The 19,136-nt window shown below is 38.6% G+C and overlaps 2 protein-coding genes across 4 annotated transcripts in view; one reads left to right on the top strand and one right to left on the bottom strand.

Moving 5' to 3' along the window:
* Positions 1 to 13,451, top strand: part of trim67 (tripartite motif containing 67) — a 53,596-nt gene extending 40,145 nt beyond the window's left edge. The window contains 6 exon segments of the mRNA XM_025898638.1: positions 481 to 644; positions 1,240 to 1,378; positions 3,590 to 3,714; positions 3,834 to 4,012; positions 7,334 to 7,496; positions 8,089 to 13,451. Coding sequence (XP_025754423.1) covers positions 481 to 644; positions 1,240 to 1,378; positions 3,590 to 3,714; positions 3,834 to 4,012; positions 7,334 to 7,496; positions 8,089 to 8,136 — 818 coding nt within the window. The 3' untranslated portion in view covers positions 8,137 to 13,451.
* Positions 13,399 to 19,135, bottom strand: fsaf1 (40S small subunit processome assembly factor 1). 3 transcript variants are annotated; one of them, XM_025898639.1, is made up of 9 exons: positions 18,900 to 19,135; positions 17,245 to 17,439; positions 17,052 to 17,143; positions 16,081 to 16,140; positions 15,799 to 15,894; positions 15,621 to 15,707; positions 15,497 to 15,531; positions 15,179 to 15,298; positions 13,399 to 13,673 (listed from the first exon to the last, which is right to left on the bottom strand). In XM_025898639.1, the coding sequence occupies exons 1-9, from the start codon at positions 18,982 to 18,984 to the stop codon at positions 13,670 to 13,672; spliced, it is 774 nt and encodes a 257-aa protein (XP_025754424.1). In that variant the 5' UTR covers positions 18,985 to 19,135; the 3' UTR covers positions 13,399 to 13,669. The 3 variants fall into 3 exon arrangements, with proteins under 3 accessions (XP_025754424.1, XP_003456663.1, XP_025754425.1); XM_003456615.5 differs by having other exon boundaries at positions 17,263 to 17,439; XM_025898640.1 differs by lacking the exon at positions 13,399 to 13,673 and having other exon boundaries at positions 15,175 to 15,298.
* Position 19,136: the final 1 nt, after the last annotated feature.

Raw genomic sequence — 19,136 nt, 5'->3', positions numbered from 1 at the left:
CAGTAATTATGCCTTGCTTTCATCAGTCTGGCCATTGGTGGGGAGCCGATGTCTCATACTTTCTTACCACCTTTGCTGATTTATTTATAACTATCAAACTACAAGTCAGCCTTCAAAGCTCATATCAATCTAACCCAGTGCATCCCTACCACTACACTACCCTTTAAGTGTATGTAGAGTCCTCACTAGGTCCAGTTTAAGCCCTTAATAATTCCCAGCTGTTACCCTGTAAATGAACCCAGAGCTCTTTCACCTTTAAGGCTCTTTTTTAAATCTCCCACCAGATTGTCATTAAAGCTCCTTTTTCTCTTCATTCAGTCTGTTTAAAGGCAACCCGCCAGATGACGGCATCCCTGTATGTCTTCCTCTCTTCATCCTTTCACACTTTCACGTCTCCCTCCTTGTATCTCTTCTTTGTCCCAATCCCTCTCATTCATTGATTGCAAAATTTAAATTGCATCCATCCATCTCTCTACACAGTGGAGCCTAGACCCTCAGTGCCTCCAGCTCCTCTCCTGCAGCTGGAGAAGTGCTGCACAAGGAATAACAGCGCCACCCTGGCCTGGAGGATAACTATGCCCACCATCAACCCCATCGAGGGCTACATCCTGGAGCTGGATGATGGCAATGGAGGACAGTACAGGGTGAGTACTGTTTGTTAAACAAAAGATTTACACTAATAGTGTTTCCCACAGAATTACTCTGTAACGTGGCAGTAATGAGGCACAGGTCATATGTGTGCACCCAAAAGAAATGCATATATTTTTTTATATGTGGAAATAGATAATAAAAAATAAGCAGTTGTGTCTCTAGTAAGGTTCTGGACAAGGACAAGAGAATAAAGACAGCTGAATTACACCAAGAACCATAACAGCAGCAACTTGAACTTGTTTCTCAATGTTATCTCTGAAGGTTGAAAAAGATTCGTGGGCAGTCTGCCTAAGAAATTTCTGTTTTTGGGAAACTGTGAAAATAACTAATCTAGTCTGAAACTCAGAAAATGATGTTCAGTAGCTCTCCTTGTTTAGTTATTAGTCCTCCAAATGATGCTCATATCTGACAAAGGACAGATAATACTCTTTATGTGTGTAAGTATATGAGTCATCATCAAGCATGCATTAAAAGTGCTAGAGAACTTGACCTCTTCACTAATCCTTGAGCATATACTGCCTCAACTTGCATTTCAAATGATGGTGAGTTTGTGTGTGTCTGTGTGTGCGTATTTGTGTGTGCCCCCAGGAGGTATATGTGGGGAAGGAAACAGTGTGTACAGTGGATGGCCTTCATTTCAACAGTTCCTACAACGCAAGGGTGAAAGCTTATAATTCCATTGGAGTGGGTCCATACAGCAAGACAGTCATGCTCAAGACTTCTGATGGTACGTGGTGTGTGCTGGAACTGGCTTAGCTTCCAGCATGACAGATGGACTCTTTGTCTGCCTTACTTTCAATTCTGCTCTTTTGGCTGTCTTGATTTCATTATAATGTTTTACCCAAAGGATTTTTTTGTCTGCGATCTTCTTTGTAAAACAGGTTTCATGATGTAATTTCATCTGACCTATGTAACTGTGAACAGAAAAGCCTCTTTTACATAGAGAAGGAGATGTTTTTTTAAATTTTGTTTTGGGAGAAGGCAGGAGAAAGGTAGGTAGAAGATTTTGAAGAGGGTGAAGGGAATACACTGGACAGGAACAGCAGACAAAGAAAGGGGAAGAAAAGAGGAAGGGGATGGAAAAAAGCTGAAGTAGTGTACGAACAGGTTTGAGTAGACAGTAAATAAAAGGCACAAACAAGAAGAAAAGAGAAGGAAAGAAAAGGAGATCAAAGGAGTGGTTAAGTAAGAAAAAGAAAGGGGGCAATGGAAAAAGAGGATAAAGGTAAAACTGTATAGAGATGCAAAGGAAAAAGAGGAAAAGGAAGTAAAAAACAAATAACTGCAAAGGGAGAAAAAACAGAAAATACAGCTGGAGAAGAAAGGAAAGAACGAGATTAAGGACTCAGAGAAAGAGGAGGTGAAAGAAGAAAAAAAGAAACACTTACTGTGTAACAGCAGAGCAATGCGGGTGGAGATTTTTTCAATACACAAACACACAAACAGTGTCTCTGAACCAGCCACAACAATAATGGGCATTAGAGTCTGTTTTCTGACTGATAACTGTTTATCCCACCCGCCCTCTTTTTATTCTTCTCTGTCATCGTTCTTCTTCCTGCCTACTCTGCCTCTTTCTCCCTCCCCTTCTCCTCCTCTTCCTCTCCTCTCTCTCTTTGAGGATTGTACCGCAGCTACACCGAGAAAGAAAACTGCGGCGACGTGACTCTTGTTGAGCAGACAGCAATGGCTGCAAACAAAAACATTGCATCTGTGTAGTGTGACAGTAAAAATCTCACGTGCAAGCACTTTTTTAATAATGCATTGGTAGTTGATGAAACATTTCCAGTCTCAGGCCTGCACTTTACATGTGTACAAAGATTTCTAAGGTCACATTCATTATAAAAGAATCTTTTTTGTGATTATTTGACGGTGTGATTACATTTATAGTCTTGTTTTTATCAGCCAGAGATGAAAATATCCCTTGCTGAGTTAAGCTGAAGTTGTATTTATGTGTATGCCTTGAGCTTGTTAAAAGTATTTAGATGATTTTAAAAAATCAGTCACAGCAATTAAACTAGTTTGACTTTTCAGACCACGCAATGCTCGGAGAAAGTGTAACAGACTCAAGTATGGCTCATTTGGAAGATGCTTGTAAAAAGCCTCTACTGTCTAAAGAGAATATTGTAGCACAGCTTAGGTTTTGAACTGAACAAACCACAAGACTTCTCGAACAATGTCCTTTGAATGCACAGCACCATGTTTGGAGAAAGTCAAACACAGTGGTGGAGGGGTGATTTTGGGGGTTTGTTTTGCACCCACAGGACCTCGGCACCTAGCAGTCATTGAGTCACCCTTAAACTCCTCTATACTCCTCTGATGCCAAAGTATTTTAAAGTCAGATGTGATCATGTTTGTAAGAACACTCAAACTGGTTCATGCAACAGGAAAATTATCCAGCAAATCTACAATGAATAGCTGAAATAGAAAAGAATCAATATGCTACAATGGCACAGTCAAAGTGTGCCATTGTAGCATATTGATCAACCTGACAGAAATGCTGTTTTGGGACCTTAAGAGAGCTGTGCATTAGTAAGTGACATCAAACCTTAACGAAATGAAGCAAAGCTATATAGCAAATATGGCCATAATGATGTAAGACACTGAAAGTTATAAAGAAAACAATTACTTCAAGTTATTTCTCCTAAAGGTGGTTCTGTGAGCTTTGAATCATGGGGTTTTTCACAGGACTGTATAGGCCCTTTAATCCTGTGAAAAAGAAAGCATGGCCCTTCTAGAATCAGTGATATAATTATAGGTTTTATTGTAGATGTGGGTAGGTATATTTACCCAGTAAGGTTCACTTTGGATGAGCAGTTATTAAAATTATTTTAATAAGATGGAGAATACAACATGTGACTAAATTTAGTGTGAATATTAGTACAGACTTACAGAATTTCCAAAGACTATTAGCAGGCTAACTGTTGTGTCCTTCTTACAGTGGCTTGGTTCACCTTTGACCCCACCTCAGCTCATCGGGACATTGTTCTGACTAATGACAACCAGACAGTTAGCTGTAACAGCTATGATGACCGTGTGGTGCTGGGGACAGCTGCTTTCTCCAAGGTGAAGTGTATACAGATATTTTCTGTTTAAATTTGACAGTGATTAGCCTTTTTTTTTGTTGATTTTTGGTTACAGAGGTTATATACGATTTATTTTTTTTATCCCATATTGAATCTCAGGGCATTCACTATTGGGAGGTCAGCATTGATCGCTATGACAACCACCCAGATCCTGCGTTTGGCATAGCAAGGATCAACACCATGAAGGACATGATGCTGGGGAAAGATGACAAAGCCTGGGCCATGTATGTGGACAACAACCGCTCCTGGTTCATGCACAACAACTCCCACACCAACAGGTAGGTGCTTGGGGAGCAACAACACCACCAACAGTTTTTAGTGATAACTTTTAAAATTTTACCACTGCTCCCTACCCTACCATGTTGTATAATACTGGCATAAAATACATATCATATTTAAAAAATAGGAACAATTAAGAGATTCCAGCTGCAGGTTTTCAAGAAGACATCCCAAACTGATATCCTGCAGGATCCAGAGGCTCACATCATTCAAATGGAAAGAGAACTGACTTTCAGTAAATTAGAAGACTAATTTAAGATTCTTTTTAAAAAAAATATAATTTAGTATCAGTTTCCAATAATGGTTACCTTCCAATACAGTTCCTGAGTTCAGTTCTTTTAGATTTGCCTTTCATCCTCGTGTCCTTGTGAATCTTAGGTCTGTTTTCACCTCCTATTTCGAGATTCCTTGTAGATCAGAAGTCCACTTCTGTGCATGAGCACTCTGAGATTTTATCATGGACATCAAATCTCTTCAGTGGCTTTTGTTGTCAAAATGATCTTTTTGTCGAAGAACATCACTTCTGGTGGGGGTTCGTTCTCCAGCTACAACCCAGTGTTTGCATATCAGGTCTTTCTTAAGAGCGTGCACTGTGAATTATTCCTCAAGGTCAGACTGTCAATGGAGACTTGCGAATTGAGTAACAGCCTGAGGCTTCTGTGAGAGAACACTTGGTGGAAATAACCTGAAATGTGGTGCAGGCAAGAACGAAAGGAAAGGTTTACCTGGGATGTGAGGTTTGGACATGGTGGCACTAACATAAAGACAGGAGGTAGCAGAGTTTAAGTATCTAAGATTAGAGAACGGGCAAGATTAGAGGACCAGCTCAGGTCGAGTATTTTGATGACACAGTTTGAGAGGCAAGGCTGAGATGGTTTGGACATGTGCAGAGGAGGAAAAGAAGAAGATCACACAGAAGATTTTTGGTTGGAGTGAAGGAGGACACTACAGGTAGGTTTGTGTGACAGAAGAGGATGCTAGAGATAGAGACAGATGATCCACTATGTTGATCCATAAAGAGAACAGCAAAAAGATGAGGAAAATTGGCACATGCAATTATGTAGACAATTCATGCTCTGCAGATTTGGGACTTTCTTTCTTTGCCCCAAAAATTTAAGTCAAGTAGAAGAGCTCCATTTGACACACTAGAAGAGATCCAGTGTGTGTCACAGACACATAAGTGGTTAGAATGGGAGCTTCAGGGAGCAGTCGACAACTTGTAGTCATGCTGAAAGGATTTCAGCGATGCCCAGGGACAGATTGTTGAAGGGAACATCAGGAAAACTAAAAAAGACATTGACAGCTTTTACAGACTTTCACTATTATCACGCTGGTTTTCCACGCTGTAGTTATTTAATACAAAGAACAAAAGAAAAATCTTGAAATTTTAAAATTTGTTTTGTTTTGTCAAACCACAAAGTTAAAATTGAATATATTACTCATGCTGTGTGAACAACTCATAGGCTGCTAGGTTGTAAAAATCCCCGTTCCTGCGGCAAAGCTTTCATGGGGTTTTCAGCTCTTTCATCGACCCCTCTAAAGGATTGTTGTAGCGCTTTCTTTCTTGGAAGAAGCTGTTCATAACATTAATGGCTTTAACATGTGTACCTGCAGACTGGATAGTATAATATGAAATCAGTAGTTTACGTCCCTTCATTAGGAATTTTCTGTAACATCCTTCAAGCCCTCGAATATTTAATAAACCATTAATTAGAAGGTACAACTAAATCTGAGTGCAGTGATGCTGGGATTTAATTTGTTCTATTTTTGCTGGTGAAGCTTTTAATCCTTTAATGATAATCCCACGTCGGTGATTCACAAAGAGAAGGAGAAATACCTGCTTTTTAATTTTTTTTATAACATGGCAACCCCAAGGTTGTTATTATTAATATATCATTCCTAATGTACTATAATGTATTATTACTGTAGCTATACTGCTGTTTCTTTTACTATAAAATATGATTCAATTAATTTGTAACATTAACAAACTTGTTAAATCTTGTCTTACTAGAAAGCAGCACTCATAATTTTAACTAATTCATGAGCAACTTTTGTCATTGAGTAAAACAACAGGAGACAGGGCCTCTGTAAAGTGTTTCCCTTATGCATTCATCATTCTGTCTTGCGCATTAAGTCTCATACTTCTAAGAGGTTTGGAAGCTATAACCATAGATACACACGATGACAGAGAAACCCGAAGGCTCATACAATACTAACAGACTAACAAACACACAGGGGAGCTGTATAGGATGGCTGCAGGCTGCAGGAAACATCAAAACATGCATCTGCACCGTCTCTCTGTCTGCTTCACAAGGAAGCCATCAAACTCTCATTAAAGATTTATTCATGAAAAATATCTGCTCTCTTGACTTGTCAGTTCTCTACCTACCTTTCATGTCATTCATCGTGTCGTGTCGGAGCTTCATTTTTGACTTCTTAATCTCACATTGATTTCTTTATCTGTTAGTGCCCTGACAGCCTAATCCTGATGAGTGTCTGCATTTCTATAAGTTTAGAGACATTTGTTTAGCTCTTAGCAAAATCGCAAGCTTTGTGGTTAAAACACAATTTTTTGGAGCACAGGTTTTGCTATAGATCGTTTGCATTAAGTCACTTCTTAAAACACAGAACAGAGAGATTGCGTGTTAGACAAAAACAGCAGAAGTTTAATTTCAAATACATTTGATATGTGAAATAATTCATTCAACAGCTACTGAGCCAGTTCTAACTTTGATGTATGAGTTACAGCAGTCTTTGTTTTTTAAAAAAATGTACAATTTTAAGATAAATGTTGCCATTTGATGCACTGTACCAGAAAGAGTTAGCTTAAAGCTAATTTATATCTGCAGTCCCCTGGTAGGCTCCATGCAGAAGACGCCAACAAATGTCACATAAAACACACAAAATATGAATACAAGAGTGATCCGATTTTTTAAAACTTTAACTAATTTAACATACATGTAGTTTAAAGTACCATAAACCAAAAATAAATAAATAATTAATTAATTAATTAACACATTCACCATCCTGTTCACTCTGCTGCCATTTGGCAAGAAATACAAAAGAACCTGTTGCTGCATCACCAGACTTCAGCGTGCTGTCTTTAAACAAGCTGTGAATGAATTAAAGGACTCTTCGGTGACCAAGTTTTGTAATCATTCTTTTAAATGTATTTGTCTTTTCTTGCAGCATGACACAACTACAGTCATATTTGTCTTGTGTTACCTTCCATGTGAAACTCAACCTACTATAAAATCTGTACATTTATGGCACATATACATAACAAAATTGACTAGTTTTGTGTGTGTGGGTGTGTGCAGGGCAGAAGGAGGCATCACTAAGGGCTCGACTGTGGGTGTCCTGCTGGATCTGACTAAACGCACACTGACCTTCTACATCAACAAGGAACAGCATGGCCCAACTGCCTTTGAGAACCTGGACGGGGTCTTTGTGCCCGCCGTCAGCCTCAACAGAAACGTGCAGGTCTGTGTGTGTTAAAGTGCCATGTTTAACAGCAATGGAAAATAACCAGCTCCCTGATGGGCTGCCTTGATTGGTGACCTCGGTAAAGTGTTTACTGCAAAATAACTCAATGAAAAAAGAAGAGGAATTAAATTCAAGAATAGCAAGGAAAAATGGCTCCCCGAGGAGAGATTCTGTACACTGATGCGATGGTTTAACACAAACACGCATTTACTTCAAAGCAACCAAGTTGCAACTACATTACTGTAAAATTCAGATGAAATATAGTTTATATTTATGCAGTTTATGAGACATTTTAGCAAGTAAAATCAGAATTACCAGTCCAATCCATTTGAATTCCTCAAACAGATATTGGTCATTGATATGTTCCTCTACATTCACATGTTAATTGAGTATGTGCTGATAGAAGTGAATGATTCCTAACCCATGAGTTCAGATTACTGTGTGTTCCAAAGGTAAATAAATGTGTCTTCTCCAAACCAAATTTCACATGAAATAGATGCAGTGGCGCTTTTATGTGCCCACTCTGATCTTAAAATCACTGCCTCATTTGTACTGATTTTATTGAGTGTTTTTTCCGTTTCTCTTTCAGGTGACATTACTGACAGGCCTGGAAGTGCCAAAGAATATCAAACAGTAAGAGCTCCCTCCTTACTCTGAGCGTGCCCTGGATACAAACCAATGATGTCATGTCCAGTACTGTCAGATGGGATCTGTTCCTCTCCCATCCTTCTCAAGTTGACCCTTAACCTGGACAATCTTCATCTCCACGACTTTTTAGACAAGTGAAAAGTTGGCTATAAATGTAATGATTAAAGCTTGGCGATGTCACTGCAGAGATGGCTGGAGGGCCATACTTTTTCCCACTGCCCAGTTTATTTTTCTCAAAGATACAAGCAACACTGACATTCTCTATATTCCAGCTTGCACAGTTTATGTTATTTTAAACAATCTGGGCTGAACTCCGCCCCTTAAAGACTTTTATATCGTGCAGGAAAGATCATTCTGAGTTGAAAAATAAACAAAAAAATAGACCACAAGCAACACAGTTTTTAGGAGGTGAAAAAAAAAACCTGAGAGAAATGATTCAGCAGTGCTTTTTGTTGCTCTGCTTCTCTCTCAGGTGTGTTTACAGCCGAGATGAACACAAGTCATTTGTAGGAGTTGTGTAGTGGCACCATGGGTTTTTTCTCTCATAAAATATTTAAAAGCTAAACTCTTGCTTCACACTTTCATCTCAGTGTTGACTCCAACAGCACTGCCTTCTCTGTGATTTCTTATCTGTGGTAAGGAATCTGACAGCCATCTTAAAGCCGGCACAGCTTCCCTCATGATTGACTCTCTTTGTCATGCAAAGTGGCGCAAAGATCGTTTGATAGTGTTGTCAGAACGGTTTACATATTGAGGTCAGTCTGAGAAGGATGGAACTTAATTCCATTTCATTTTTCAGTAATCTGACAGATCTACCGAGCCAGGGGTGTATTATTTTGAAGAATTCAATTCTGGTGCCTTCTTTTGGGGAAAACTATTTTAACGTGACCTGGCACAGGCTTTTTATGGTAAAATTGAGTTAAATACGTCCTTTTTTTCTGCACTCAGAAGTTCTTTTAGATAAGATTGTTTTGCACCTTGAAAACACTGCATTAACCAGGCTTGGGCAATATATATATATATGTAGTTGTCTCACTTTTTATTGAAGTACACAGTACACAGTGTTTTGACCTAGACACTGAAAATTCAGCTGTACTGTATTATATAACTGTCATATAACCCCTAAGGACATGTGGATGTTAACCTGCAAGGAAAGATGTCTGTGGGTGCTAACATTGCTAATATTAGCCCAACTACTTTTAAACTAGTTGATTAGTCCAAATTTACTTTTTATTTATATAAACAAGGTTATTATTATATGTAGGTTAACCAATAAATTCACAGTCCCAAAGGCCTAGAGACCACCAGCCTTTTCTTTTCCTTATTTGTCTTAAAAACCTAAAAGTCTAACATCAAAAAAGTTCCCACTAAGGTGCAGCAGATCCCCACATTTCAACATCTTTGGCAGTCAACTTTTGGACTCTACTAGAAACATTAAAATGATTGCACCACTTTGTATGACTTGATCCACTGGCCAGTGAGAAACATTACTGTGGTATTTAATAAATCATGCGGCCATGCAATTTGCATACTGAAACAAACCTATTTGCCTGCAGGGGCATCTCAGACTCAAAGAACTTTTTTGACTTTGACAGATCATTGTCAGAAAATGCTAAAACGAAGTGGAATTGAGTCAAACCTTAATTTTCTTTGATTTACAATTTACATATAAAATAATACACCCCCAGTCAATGAGAAAAGTATGGTCGTCTCAAGAACATTTCATTCTGTGCTCATCTCTCAGTCTCACTGCAGAATCTCAAGATGCTTTCAGACACCTTTTATCTGTGGCCCTGAACGTTATCTTTTAAAGTCACATCAGGTAAAGCTACATAAGCTGCTACATTTATCATCAGGGACTAGATATGGCAGCCTATAGAGGACAGTAGCTTCAACCAGACCACTGTGACTCAGGACATGAGACACTGTATAAAGTACATAGGTATAAGTACTCTGTTTATGTATGTTTTATCAGTTCATGCAGCTGAGAATAGAAGAATTCATTAATTGAGGTTATTTAATCTTTAATTTGTTTATATCTGAGCCATTTTTGTTCCCTATAATAATGTGAGTTTGAGCGGTAGACTGACATTACTACATTATCCTCAAACTGTAAATACTGATATGTGAGTTATGATTATAACATGTGACATTAAGCATGGATTCAAACAAGTTTACAAACTATCTGAAGCTGTATTGTAAATAGTGTACCGTTTGTCTTTGCAATGAGTGACCCTGAAACCAACCGCTATAACAGCTCGCCCCCTGCTGGTGAACGGTGGCGAGAACAAGATTAAGGCATCGCTGGACAAAACCTGCCGATATCCGTTTTCATGCTTTTAATCACAGACTTTTTAAAATGTGTCAGGATTTATGTTACTGTAAATCACAAACTATCTCATGATATTTGGACATTTAAACACAAAGTTTACATTAAAAGGGTTGAACATTTTACATTGACAAATTAGTGTAGCACTTGTATACTTACCGCACCCTCATTCTTTAAAATATACCACAGCAATGAACAGAAATAATGTGTAAGGTTAAGAATAACTGGTATTTTTACAGGAAATGATCAGGTCTATTTTGAATGCCTATTTTAAAAACATTTAGTTACTAGTAGAGATCTAGGGTTCTAAAATAAAGTAAATATCTTTATTTTTTCTTTATTTGGACTTTTTACTAAGTTTTTAGGAGGTAGAGATGGGATATTATATTTATTTTTAAATCAGCATTGATATTTTGAATGTTAAATTCTTTACATTTGCATTGCAGTATATCATATTTATAGGCATTTAATACACCTGGGCTATATAATTTTTTTCTGAGAATGGTCTCAAGGCAGCCACAAACAGTCAACTCATGACGTCGAATCAAATATAAATCCGTATATTATGATGTGTAATATGTACAGGGTGTCCAGAAGGGATTTATCACCAGTATCAACTCTATTTAATTTATATAGCACCAATTCAGAACAACAGTTGCCTCCAGGTAAAGGCTTTACACTATTACAGAAAGAACCCCAATGATCGCACGATGCCCTACGAGCAAACACTTGGCGGTACTGGAAGCAAGATCTCCCTTTTAACAGGAAGACTCAGGGTCAGGAAAGGTGCAGCCATCTGGTTGGACTGGTTGGGAGGTGACGAGAAACGGGGGGAAAAAGGAGCGCGTGAAAGGACAAAAGATTGACTATGGGAGAAGGAAAACAATTTAGTCACAAGTACCCAGTCAACTGAATTAAATAGAATTCGGCTGAAGAAAATAAAGAAAGAAAAAAAGGCCTCCATGGAGCGTTTTAAATCCTGCCAGCATTGTTTTGTGCCATTTGGTGTTTGCTGTTAACCCTTTTTTAATGTGGTGACAGCGTGGAGCCAGACTTCAATAGATTCAATAACATTTGTTTTAACATTGCATAACAACTGTGTAGCTTTAGATGGAGGGTAGTTTCAGTGGGAAGAAAATCTGAATCTGTGTGTTAATTATTCTAATATTGGGAACAGCAGTTTTGTGGCACTGTGCTGATGCCAGCCTAAAAATGTAGTTATTTTTGGTGGAAATGGGTAGAACCACACTGAGTTTGAGAAAGACACTAAGACACCAGTGGAAAGAGGCAATGCTTTGTCTGCCTGTTTTTCTTCTTCTTTTTGGAGCTACCTGCTAGAGCTCATTAAAGATGGTTGAACAGTGTAGGCTTTATAAGTTAATGAACCAGATCTTTTGAACTGAACCAAAAACAGAGCTAGTTATGTATACTTCAAGCAGATACAATAAGTAACTGCACCCGAGAGGCAAAAACAGCACTTTCACCAAGCTTGTTAGCAAAATCATGATGATAAGATCTATTTAAGTTTACATTTAAGTTACCATTCATCTGTAAGTGAAGAGTTTTAACCCAAGTACTCTCCTTACTTAAATTGAACATATTTCCTTTGCAACATAAATACAGCGTTAGTGCAAATTTCAGAATTTAAAGCAGCTTACATCGGGGTTTTTTTTTTTTTTTTTTACCTCATGTGCCCCAGACTGCCAGCTTTCACCTAAGGGCTACATTTACATCATTTCTGGCTGCTCAGCTCTGACCTTGTTGCCACCTCCCACGCCAGATGCAAAAACCTGCCCTGAGGCTGACTTTGCTGTAACCAGGAATAGATTTCTAGACAAAAGTGAAATATCGTGTAACCAGCCTTCTGAAAAGTTTGGATGATTTGGGGTTATGTCTCTGTGGGCTGTATGGATGTCAAAATGATATTCAGGAAATCGTGACTGGAGGCAATTAAAGCCTCTGCTGAGGGGCTGAAATCACCCTGTTGTGTTAACATTTGGTTCCACATTTTGTTGCCTAAAAATCACTTAAAACATTATTATGTCACAGAAACGAACAAAAAACAAATCTTGCATATTAAAATATTCACACTGCAGTCACTTCTGTCCAGACGTATTTGTAAGAGTTCTTGTATGAAATGTCCCTTTACCCAACACTTACCCACCCATGAATGTGACATATTTTACCAATTTAATTTTAATGGTATGGTGCTGGGAATTACACTAGTATTATTAGATGATTATGTTTGAAAAAGTAGAGGAAAAAATGTAATTTATTTACTCTATAAAGTATTTATAAATATTTAATTATGTATTTTCTTTTGTTTAATATCCTCTTGAATGGCTACTAATATGGTCTGTGTTTGACCAGTAAGGATTGCAAGTCGAAAACAGCCCGTGTCTGTAAAATATTTTCTGAATAAAGGAGATGTGCTTACAGCTTCAAACGTGTGACATGCTGCAGATGAGCTTCATGTTTTCCTCTTGTTGAACTGTATATAAAACAACAAAAAGGCTGCTTCGAGAAAACTGTGTGAGAAATTGTGACCTCACCCAGCTGCACACTGCCAACTCAAAGGTCTTGTTTCATCATAGTGTCGCGAAACCCCAACTTTCATGTTTTCCCTTTAACAAAATGGAAACGACTGCAAGGGATGGTTTATATGGGAGAAAAACTGTAAGATCATTCTGCTTTCTCATGGTCCATCCAGCGTGTACACGTGCGTTTCTTCTTGAAAACTTCTGCCAAGACTTTACTTGTGTGTAATTTTTTAATTATTAGGCCCACCTGCCCTGTTATGATCCCGTCCCCTTCCTGCCAATGTAAATGTTTTGTACAACTACATTTCAGTTTGTAAATGAGAAATGCATTGCAATTACATACTTTTAAAAATGTCAGTGTACAACACAAGATACACAAATGTCTCTTTTTTGTCATTTATAAAAACAAAATAAATAAACTGTGATGGAAGATGATTTGACAGTATTCAGTCTCCAGTTATGTGCTTTAAGACTTGTCCAGATGCACAGTCGAAGTCCACTTCAAAGATCAATCCACTCAATGTCTGACTCAGTAGTCGCCAGTAACACCATCCCTCCCAGACAGTGACATGTTATCAGGAAATGTATATTGTGTCCACTTCCTCTCCATAACATGCTGGTATGCATTTTCCATTCTGTAGGATTCAAATCCCTCACCTGCAAAACAAAGAAAATAAATCTGTACCCTTACCCTTTAAATTGTTTAATATCTTGAAAATCCACTTTAATAGGATCATTAGCAGTAGAAGCTCCTGAGTACAATCAACAGTGGGGCAGACATTGGCTCCGGTGCCGAATTGCTAACCACACCCATATTTATTGTGACATCTGTCGGCAGCTACATTAAAAAACTTTAATCATATTGCAATTAATGATTACTACAATATGAATCTGTCTGCAAGCAGCAACAGATTTTCTTTCAATATGGTTTACCGGATATAGTGCTATAGATGAATGTCACAAGTGACTGAAAAGTCTGTCTTATCCAATATACACAACACCAACTATCGAGGTATAATACAAAGAATAGGCACTTTTATTTTTAGCAGGTTATTTAGTCTTGACTATTGGATAAACAACACAAAAGGTTTTATGTGCAAATTTATCAATCACAGATTTATTGAAATCAGGAATGTCGTGCTTCAGTTGCTTTTCAATTGACGGCATTGTCAGCGCCCTTAGTCTGTCCTGCGTCCTGGTATTTATGAGAAATGTCTTGAGTCGTTTGAGTGTGTAAAAGCATCATTCAGACTTTGCGGTCATCATGGGTTCAGTGATCAGAATGCAAAGCAGCTTCAAAGTTTAGGAAAACACATCCTATAAGTTGTTTTTATTAAAGGGCTCAGACATGCGCTGCTACACATCCTGAAGTCAGGGTTTTCATATATGAGTGAGAGCTCTGTTTGCAGCTGCAATTTATTCAACATTGAATATGCATTAACTGCCTTCCCTAGTTCCGCTGTTGGGATGCGGACTAATATGAGAGCTAACAGTTCTGCCCCTCTGTTACTCCTGCTTGCAGTTCAGATAACTGACGACAGAGCAACATGATGAATACAAGGACACGTGGGTGTTGACCTGACCTGCCCCAAACCTCCAAATTTGCCATTAAATTGAGAAAAAACACAAAATTACTTTCAGATAAAAATGATCAAAACAGTATACAAAACATAAATAATAAGTTTAAAGGCAAGTAATTAAATATTAATCATATTTAAGGACTGATTTATAACACAGCAGAGAAGTACTGATTCTGTTATTCCTTGCTTCAGAGCAGACAAACTCTGGCTGGTTTTCTGTTAGTGTTTGCTTCTCTCTTATGCTCTATACGTCTTTTATGGTATCACCATAACTGACACATCGTTCTCAGAGAGCAAAACTATTAAATATTTATTTTAGCGCAGGCCATAAAGTACAGGGAAAAAACTCAAACACCACTAATTCTGCATTAGCGTGTTAAAACACGTATACACTTAGAATTTGCTCCTTTTTACAGTTATCAATCGGAAAGAGATTCGGAAGCCACTGAAAATCTCATTCAGGGCTGTATCCTGAACATTCAGGGGGCCAGCAGCCAGTTAGATTTAAATACACTGAAAGACTGTTAAACAGTTTGCTTTTAGACATCATCCTCTGTTTTGGTCATTTCCTATTTTCCTCACTTGTTGCCTTTGATCTTCTGGATCTCCATGGAGCTGAGGATCAGCATGCCGTTCTTGAAGCGGCCCACCTGACCAGAGGGGGCTGCGCCAGGACCGGAGGGTACAGTTGTCTTCCTGTTTCTGACAGAGCAGCAGAAGCAAACACAGGTTGGAGACACAGAAATTAGTATAACAGTATATTTTCATATTTAATTACTAATTTTTGGAGGGTTAGGATGAATTCTATGATTAGGAAGTATTTCATTAACACTAATTAAAGTACATAATTAAGGTAAAGAATCAATGATATTTAAGAAAGGCATGATTTTATTCACCTACCTCTGTTTACTCTTCTTCTTCTTTTTCTTCAGACCCTAAAAAGAAATAATGCATGCTACAATAAGAACAGCAAATAGAAGTAATTTTCCTATAAGTGTAACTGGACTGAAAGTGCAGGTCGTACCAGCTGAGCTTCCTCCTGTTCCTTCTCTTTCTTCTCTTTGATTTGCTGCTGAAGCATCTTATAGTTCACATATTCCTTTTTAGGAGGCTGATGGAGACATTAAATACATGAAAATTGGGCCATAAAAAAATCTGCTCTACAGCAAAATCTAAAAGTTGGATGCAAATGTTGCTCTTACTCTGGCTCCCAACATGACCGCCCTGTCCTGTTCAAAAACACGCTGCTCCTCCTTCTTATAGCCTGTAATTCCAAACCGATGGACTTCCAGACGAGCCTGACACCAGCACACAAATACATTAAAAGCCAAAAAAAATCATGTAGATATGAAGAGCTACATGATTGGTAATTATATTTTTCGGAGAACAATAATCTACAGCTATATATGAACAAAACATGGATTTCAATCTTGTTAAGAAGCAATAACAAAGTAAATTGAAGTAAACTGTGGTGAAACCATCACCTTTTCCAAATTGAGTTCTCCTAGCTGGTCGCTTTGCTCCTTTTCTGCCACGTGAAGGGCCTGGAAGGGATGACAGCAGAAACCCAAAGGCAATGAAGACGGGAGGAAAAGGAAAGTGATGAGAATCATTTGTGACAGGGGGATCTTTAAAGGAGGTTTGCTGGAGGTCAAACAGTAGGATTTAGCAGGTTTCATAGTATCAATTGGAAAACAAGTTTCCAAGATGAAAATGCTGTAAAATGAACTGCGACAGCTCCTTAAAAAAACATGGTGCCTGTGCTAGACAAGAGGACATGACTGCATTTCCTATTAAGCCTGTTGGCACAGAAGCCACTGCTGCTGATCTTTCTATAGGTAGCATCCATAACTCTGTTTCTAATCTACTCTTTCTGCACATTTACCCCCCCCAAAATTGACAGAAACAAATTAAAACAGTTACAATTACGTTGTTAAAGGTAAAGGGTGGAGCGATCTACAGCGTTACAGCTTTAGAGCAGTGGTGATATGGACAGTACCATTGTGCTCTTTTCCTGTTGTGCTATAAAAAAATACAATAAAATTTTTAAAAAAGTGCAAACTGCACAAACAACAGTCTGCTGCTAACAGAACTGCAGCTTTGCAAATATCTGTACAGACAGCATGCTAATGCTAGGCCAGCTAAGAACCCAGAGTGGTGATGAAACTGAGTGAATGCTGAGCCAGCCCAGCAGCCAAAGCCTGATCTTCAACAGGTAAAAGTCACACGCATAGACTCAGTTTCTACGTGTTCATGTTTCTAAAGAAGTAGTTAAGTAATCTACTTTTATGAAAAGTAACAAGAAAAATGTGTAATATGTGTAACGACTCCCAACACCGGTTGTTAGCTGGATACAAGATCATTTTTTTTTGGCACACCATCAACATGAACTGAACTATACCAGCCTCCAATCAAATATAGAGAGCCACAGTAAGCTCAAGTACAACAGACTTACAGGTGTTTTGTTGGGGTCTGGTGTTGACTTTTTTCTTTTCTTTGTGGGGTCTTGAAATGTGACTACCTCCACCTGGTTCACTTGCTGGAAGGCTAGAAAATGGGATGAATCAGATTAATGAGTAAAAAAAAGGAAAAGAAAGAAAACTTAATGACTCACAGACAAAAGTGGAATGACTGAGGGTGTTACATACTGTTGCTATGCTGCCTACCCGTTTGCTCAGCCTTTCGTTGCTGCTGCTGCTGCTGCTCAGCATCATGTTGCTCTGCTCTGTAGTCTTCAGTGTCACTGCATATATCCTTCACTGCAGGGAGCTCCTCTTCTTCCTCCCAACCTTCGCATCTTTTTCGTTTTTTCTTCTTCTGTGACTTCTTTTTTGGTCCTGATCCTACATCATCAATCAACAATATAATTCAGATTCCAGACCCTGTAACATTTTGTTTACATGACTTGGCCATGAACTCTGGTAAAGTCAGTAACACAAGAAAGTAGCAGACACCTGACTTTTAAAGTATAGGTAACTTTGCACTTCTATAGCTAAAGCTAAACTGAAACTAATGCAGTCCAGCAAAGCAGTATTAAAATAAATCTCTTCCTGCTATACTTCTATCTCAAATCACCCCCGACACTTGCCGTCACCGCTCCACCAGACCTGCTTGTGCCCTGTTGATTAATGCATTAATAATGACAATGTTCAGGATTTGCATTAACTTGATCCAAGGGTCATGATATAACTTTATGAAAATGTCGAGAATGCAGTTTGTGGTGCTGCTTAACTACATTGCATGAACTATATTTGTTTTTATCTAGACTGCACTACAGAGAAGAGGAATGAAAGTCAGTAGGAGTAAGACAGCATGCGTGTGTGAATGAGAGGGAGACAGATGTAACAGTGCAGACATAATAAGTTAAGGTAGTGAAGGTGGATCAATTTTAAATATCTAGGTGCATAACAGTCAGTGCATAACAGAGGTGAAAAAGATGCAGGTAGGGTGGAGATGAGTGTCAGAGCTGATCTGTGACAGAAGGACAGCAGCATGAGTGAAAGCGAAGGTTTAAAAAACATTAGGGAGTCCTACTATGATGAAACAAAGAGACTAAGCTCGAGGTCGCAGAGCTAAAGCTGTTGAGCTTTTCACTGGGAGTGACCAGATTGGACAGTATTAGAGAGGAGTACATCAGAGGGACAGCTCAGGTTGAGCAGTTTGGAGACAAAATTCATGGATGTAGTGAACGAGGACATGCTTGTGTTGGTTGGTGTGAAAGATTATGATGCTAGGGGTAGCTGCGAGATGGAAGCTGTAGGGACCCCTACAGGAAGCAGCTGTCAGATGGAGAAGAAGCTTTTTATCAAGTTTCGACAGTTGACTTGTTTTATTTTTGCTTTTCGTGCTTTTTAATCTCGGTATGCGAATCTTAGTATTTACTGTATAATATAACACGCTCTCATTTACTTCTGTGGTTCATGTACATTAAAAACCACCAGTGTTGCTTTTCTGTGTTGTTTTATTCTAGCCGTGTGAAGCCCTTTGAGTTGCACGTTTATATGGATGGTGCAACATAAGCAAAGCTGAGCTGAGCTTTGTATACTAAGAGATTTTCCTGCCATTTATTGGTATAATGTTCATTTTAGGTGACAACTCAGTAAACAGCTAACGTTAGAGTAAGTATTCTGGCTAATACAACTAAACATGTAACACAGTTTAAAGACATGTTTCTTTTCCTTGCAAGTAGACTCATGAAACATAATATTATAACAAACGAGTAATAGAGCAAAGCTCAAACACAGTACCAGCCTTTAAAGTAGCCAGTAAAGCTAACATTAGCCAGCCAGCTAACCACACTTACCAAAGTCATAAAGCTTGTCCAAAACATGCTCCAGAAACAAGCTATCTTCGTCTTTATTCCCGTTTCTCTCGGACCCCATTTCCATCTAATATTATAAGCAAGTTAAGCGGAAAAATTGAGAGCCTAAGTCGCTAACTTGCTCGTTTGAATGACAACAGAGCGCACATGGTACATGCAGTGCAACCCGGCGTATTAGTCCTGTCCGGCCACCGTAGGTAAAAGAGGGAAGGGCAAAAA

Source organism: Oreochromis niloticus, linkage group LG15 (assembly GCF_001858045.2).
Source record: "Oreochromis niloticus isolate F11D_XX linkage group LG15, O_niloticus_UMD_NMBU, whole genome shotgun sequence".
Taxonomy (NCBI): Eukaryota; Metazoa; Chordata; class Actinopteri; order Cichliformes; family Cichlidae; genus Oreochromis; species Oreochromis niloticus.
Note: the sequence above shows the minus strand (reverse complement) of the source record. Positions and strands in the feature narration are given on the sequence as shown.

Coding starts and splice junctions, on each gene's coding strand:
- fsaf1 (XM_025898639.1), bottom strand. CDS start 18,984: ATGGAAATGGGGTCCGAGAGAAACGGGAATAAAGACGAAGATAGCTTG. Junction 15,895..16,080: donor GAGAACTCAATTTGGAAAAG/GTGATGGTTTCA, acceptor TGCTGGTGTCAG/GCTCGTCTGGAAGTCCATCG. Junction 15,532..15,620: donor AACAGGAGGAAGCTCAGCTG/GTACGACCTGCA, acceptor ATTTCTTTTTAG/GGTCTGAAGAAAAAGAAGAA.